This window comes from Acartia tonsa, chromosome 8, assembly GCF_053477335.1.
Source record: "Acartia tonsa isolate MP-2025a chromosome 8, ASM5347733v1, whole genome shotgun sequence".
In the NCBI taxonomy this organism is placed as follows: Eukaryota; Metazoa; Arthropoda; class Copepoda; order Calanoida; family Acartiidae; genus Acartia; species Acartia tonsa.
Genome location: NC_137267.1, coordinates 40,847,001 through 40,850,849, shown reverse-complemented (window position 1 = coordinate 40,850,849; position 3,849 = coordinate 40,847,001). Strand labels below are relative to the sequence as shown.

The 3,849-nt window shown below is 31.7% G+C and overlaps 1 protein-coding gene across 1 annotated transcript; it reads left to right on the top strand.

The window, feature by feature from the left end:
- Positions 1–1,477: 1,477 nt before the first annotated feature.
- Positions 1,478–3,726, top strand: LOC145326616 (uncharacterized). Its single transcript, XM_080169986.1, has 4 exons — positions 1,478–1,537; positions 2,278–2,339; positions 2,976–3,104; positions 3,574–3,726. Exons 2-4 carry the CDS (start codon positions 2,319–2,321, stop codon positions 3,724–3,726), a joined length of 303 nt encoding a protein of 100 aa, XP_080026112.1. The 5' UTR covers positions 1,478–1,537; positions 2,278–2,318.
- Positions 3,727–3,849: the final 123 nt, after the last annotated feature.

The window sequence follows — 3,849 nt, the reverse complement described above, 5'->3', positions numbered from 1 at the left end:
GTAGGTCAGATTAGGCTGAATTAAATTGAGAAAAGAGCAGCAACGCAGGATAAGGGCACCTCAGGTAAAATCCCCGCAGGGTTTAGGCCTAAGAAAACCACCCAACCCCCTTATTTAAAATTTTTTTAAAAATAAAGCGTAGTTGTTCTGTGCTCGACAAGCACTTTAAAGTGAAAGCTTTAGCTACTCTAAATCTTTTCTGTCTGTATGTCCATAACGTCTGTAACGCAAAACAAGCTTTATATTTCTTTCAAAAACATTATTAGTTATTTCTGCTGTGCTTCTTCTGGATATAATAATCTGTGTTTTAGTATCTTGGGTTGGTAATTCCAGCCTTACTTGGGAAGAACTACAACCTCTGCTCTTCAATAAGGTTATTCTAAAATTGCGACAACTTTCAGTTTATAGAAACTGTTTTTTTAACAAACCAAATTTCTTTTCTTAAATTTATTTTTGTGTCCACTTCTCCCAGAACCATCGCAAGACTACAACGTTGTAAGTTTAGCAGTTCCAAAGATCTTTAAGTTTCAGACTGACAGAAAGACATACAGACTTTACTATACTTTATGTTAAATGTAGATTTCAGGAAATAATGAACAACTACTGCATAAATATAAAACAGAGTAAAAGTAAAAGTATATATGTACATATAATATTTTTTCCAAAGATGGAGAAAATTTTACATTTCTAGTAGGAATTATCATTCTATTGCTAAATAATCTCGTGATTTAAGCTACCATATTTTCTTTGATATGATAATATAATACACATTATAATTAACAAATTAACAGACAGACAGACAGCCAGGTCATCTAATGATTTTGCTTAGGCTGAGAATGATATCTATGTATGGGGCGCAACAACTGAAGTTGTAGAAGAACAACTACTAATGCCCTTTGGAAAATGCTTTAAGGTATTTTTGAAGCAGCTTATAGTCATACAATACAAATTACCTCTTATAGACCAGTATACATTTTAATGGACAAATAAAAAATGTATACTGGCCTATTATTGGTCATTTGTATTGTATGACGTAATTTTTTGTTAGGCACTATAAGCTGCTTCTGTATTTTTGTAACATCTAATAGTGTTTAATAAAATTTATACAATATTTCGTTATTTAAATTATATTTTAACATGATTTGCCCCATTTCTTTACCGTCAACATTTTTAACCTTCCAGTCCCTACATACATAAATTATATATGTATCTAGCTCTATGTTTTATTAACTGCTTTTAGAGGTATTCATATATATTAACCCAATAACTAAAGTATGTATGTATGTCCATTTGTCTTACAGATATACTCTTAAATAGACAAGTTCAACAACATGACTGCAAATCAAGTTGATTATTAATTTTCAAGCGCAAAAATCCAAAACTATTTTTCGAGTATCAGACAGACCAATAGTGTAATTTAACTTATAGTTATCTTGACTGTAGAGCAGCTACGCAACATTATTTTTTTTCTAGATAAAAAACTACAACAGATATTTGTATCTTGGCACTTATCAAAATTTCAAACTTTATTTTACAGGTAATAATAGCTATTTACCCTAGTAGTTTTTAAATCTGACAAGTAGTGACAAAACCTTGTCTAATCTAAGTTTTGACAGGTTTTCCTCAGGTTTTAATATGCCCGCCCCTCATCAATCAACTCTGACATTTGATTACATTTCGTCAGATTGTAATCTGACGAAACCTGTGACTTTGCGCAATTAGGTGGTTGTTGTGATGGAAATATGTTTTCTCGTATTCATTCGAATCTGGTGGACAGGAACCGGTTCTCATCAATACGAAAAAACTATGTATAGCATCGTATTATAAACCGCTTTCTACGAATATAGAAATGTCAAATCATAAGATTAAAACCATTTTTTTAGCCCGTGCCTTCGGCACCTCGGGGCTAAAAAAACTGGTTTTAATCTTATAATTGTACATTCTATATCTGCGGAAAGCGGTTTATAATACGATACGAGAAATAACTATTAATCATTTGAAAAATATCCCAAAACAACCTACTTCCGAATCCATATAGTTTTGATCGAGGGGAAGTTTTTAATTTTTTTTTAGTTGTTATGAAAATGTATTGAAGCTAGGTTTTGTGTTAAAACTGGAAAAGGTGGGAGGTGGTGGATCTTATATATATTTTTAGGTGTAATTACACATTGCCTTAACCCTTTTGGATGTCTTTTATTTATATTTTTATTAATAATGTTGATTTGGAAGATGGTTGAATTACAAAATTGTCTGATTTATATACAATTCTGATTTTAGATCCTTATAGACATTCTTACTACAGAATTCAGAAGAATGCCATGCCTGCAGATCCTATAAAGGTAATTGTAATAATGTTGATAACCTCGGTCTGAAAAAGAAATCTAAGTAAGAAAATTTTGTGTGTGTGTGACGCGGCATTGTTGCACTCCCATGAGCTTTTGTTTGGTGCGACGCAATTGTGTTTTCAAATCGAGGGTATTGTCTCAAAGAGTAATTATCGACCAGCGGTGGATTCTTTAAAAAAATTTGTCCCACTAATCGCTTAGTGGGGCAAAATCCTCCAAAATCACTTACAAAATCTACAAAAATTAAATAAAATCTTATGTTAATAACCCTTCTATGATTTTGTTTAATTTTTTGTAGATTTTTAATGTGATTTTGGTGGATTTTTCACGAAAACAATTTTGCCCCACTAAGCGATTAGTGGGGCAAATTTTTTTTAAGAATCCACCTCAGGACTTAGCAATCAGCCTTCAACATCCACTTTTAGTTTAACTGAAACTCTTTATAGTGCCTATATGATACAAATGTCTAATGATAAGCCAATACACTGCAAAAATTACCATTGGCAAGAAGACAGTATACATCTTAATTGATCAATGGTAGGTCAGTATTAGGCCTTTTTTTTATAGGCTCTACATACAATTTATAAGTTGGTAATATAATTGCACAAGATTTTAAAATAAATTGTTAAGGTTGAAAGTAAGATGTCACTGGATTTCCAGCTGGAGGTATCTCTAGCCAGAAGACGGGAAGATGACTCTGATTGTGTTGATTATGAACAACCTCACCACTATGCTCAGTGTGTTGATGATGCTGTCAAGGTCATTGTTGAAGTTAACTACATAAGAATATGAATCATTGAAAGGGAATATTAGACCAGGGATCTAAAGGGATAAAACAATGGAAGATAAAATGATGTACATCCCTAACGATGATACTTCTATAGATTACAAATATTGGTTGAAACGTTAGAACACTTAGGTTAATGAGCAAACCAATCAAATTTAATAAAAGTAACTGAAGTTGTTAATTCAACTAATAGGAATACGTTATTTTTAAACTTTGGGGACTAGTGTAATAAACAGCCCAAAGCCTCCAAAAAAAGACTTATTTTGTAATACACATTCTGTAATTGTTTTTTAATTCTTACAAGAGGTAGATCCACCACTAGACAAGATATCAAAAGACAAAGGTGCAGATAGACAGGCGTAAATAGTTTAATAGATTTAACTTTAAAACATGAAAAATATAGGTAACTTTTAAAAATTAACATCCTTTTACAACTTTTAGGCCAAGTTGATGTCAGTATTGGGCTGCCTACCCCCGTGGCTAACCCTAAATTCTCCAAATATTAGTAAACCTGTTTGCAAGGGAAAGATTACTTTTGATGATGACAACCAATTACATACTGCAAGGCATTTGATAATTTTGATATTAGATTAATTTACATTTTATCTTCATATGCTTTATTATTTTTAAGGTTTTACTAATGGGGAAATAAAGTTGACTTGAACCCCCCTAACTCCCAAAAGAAAAAAATATGTGACAAATATTAAATTATAAATG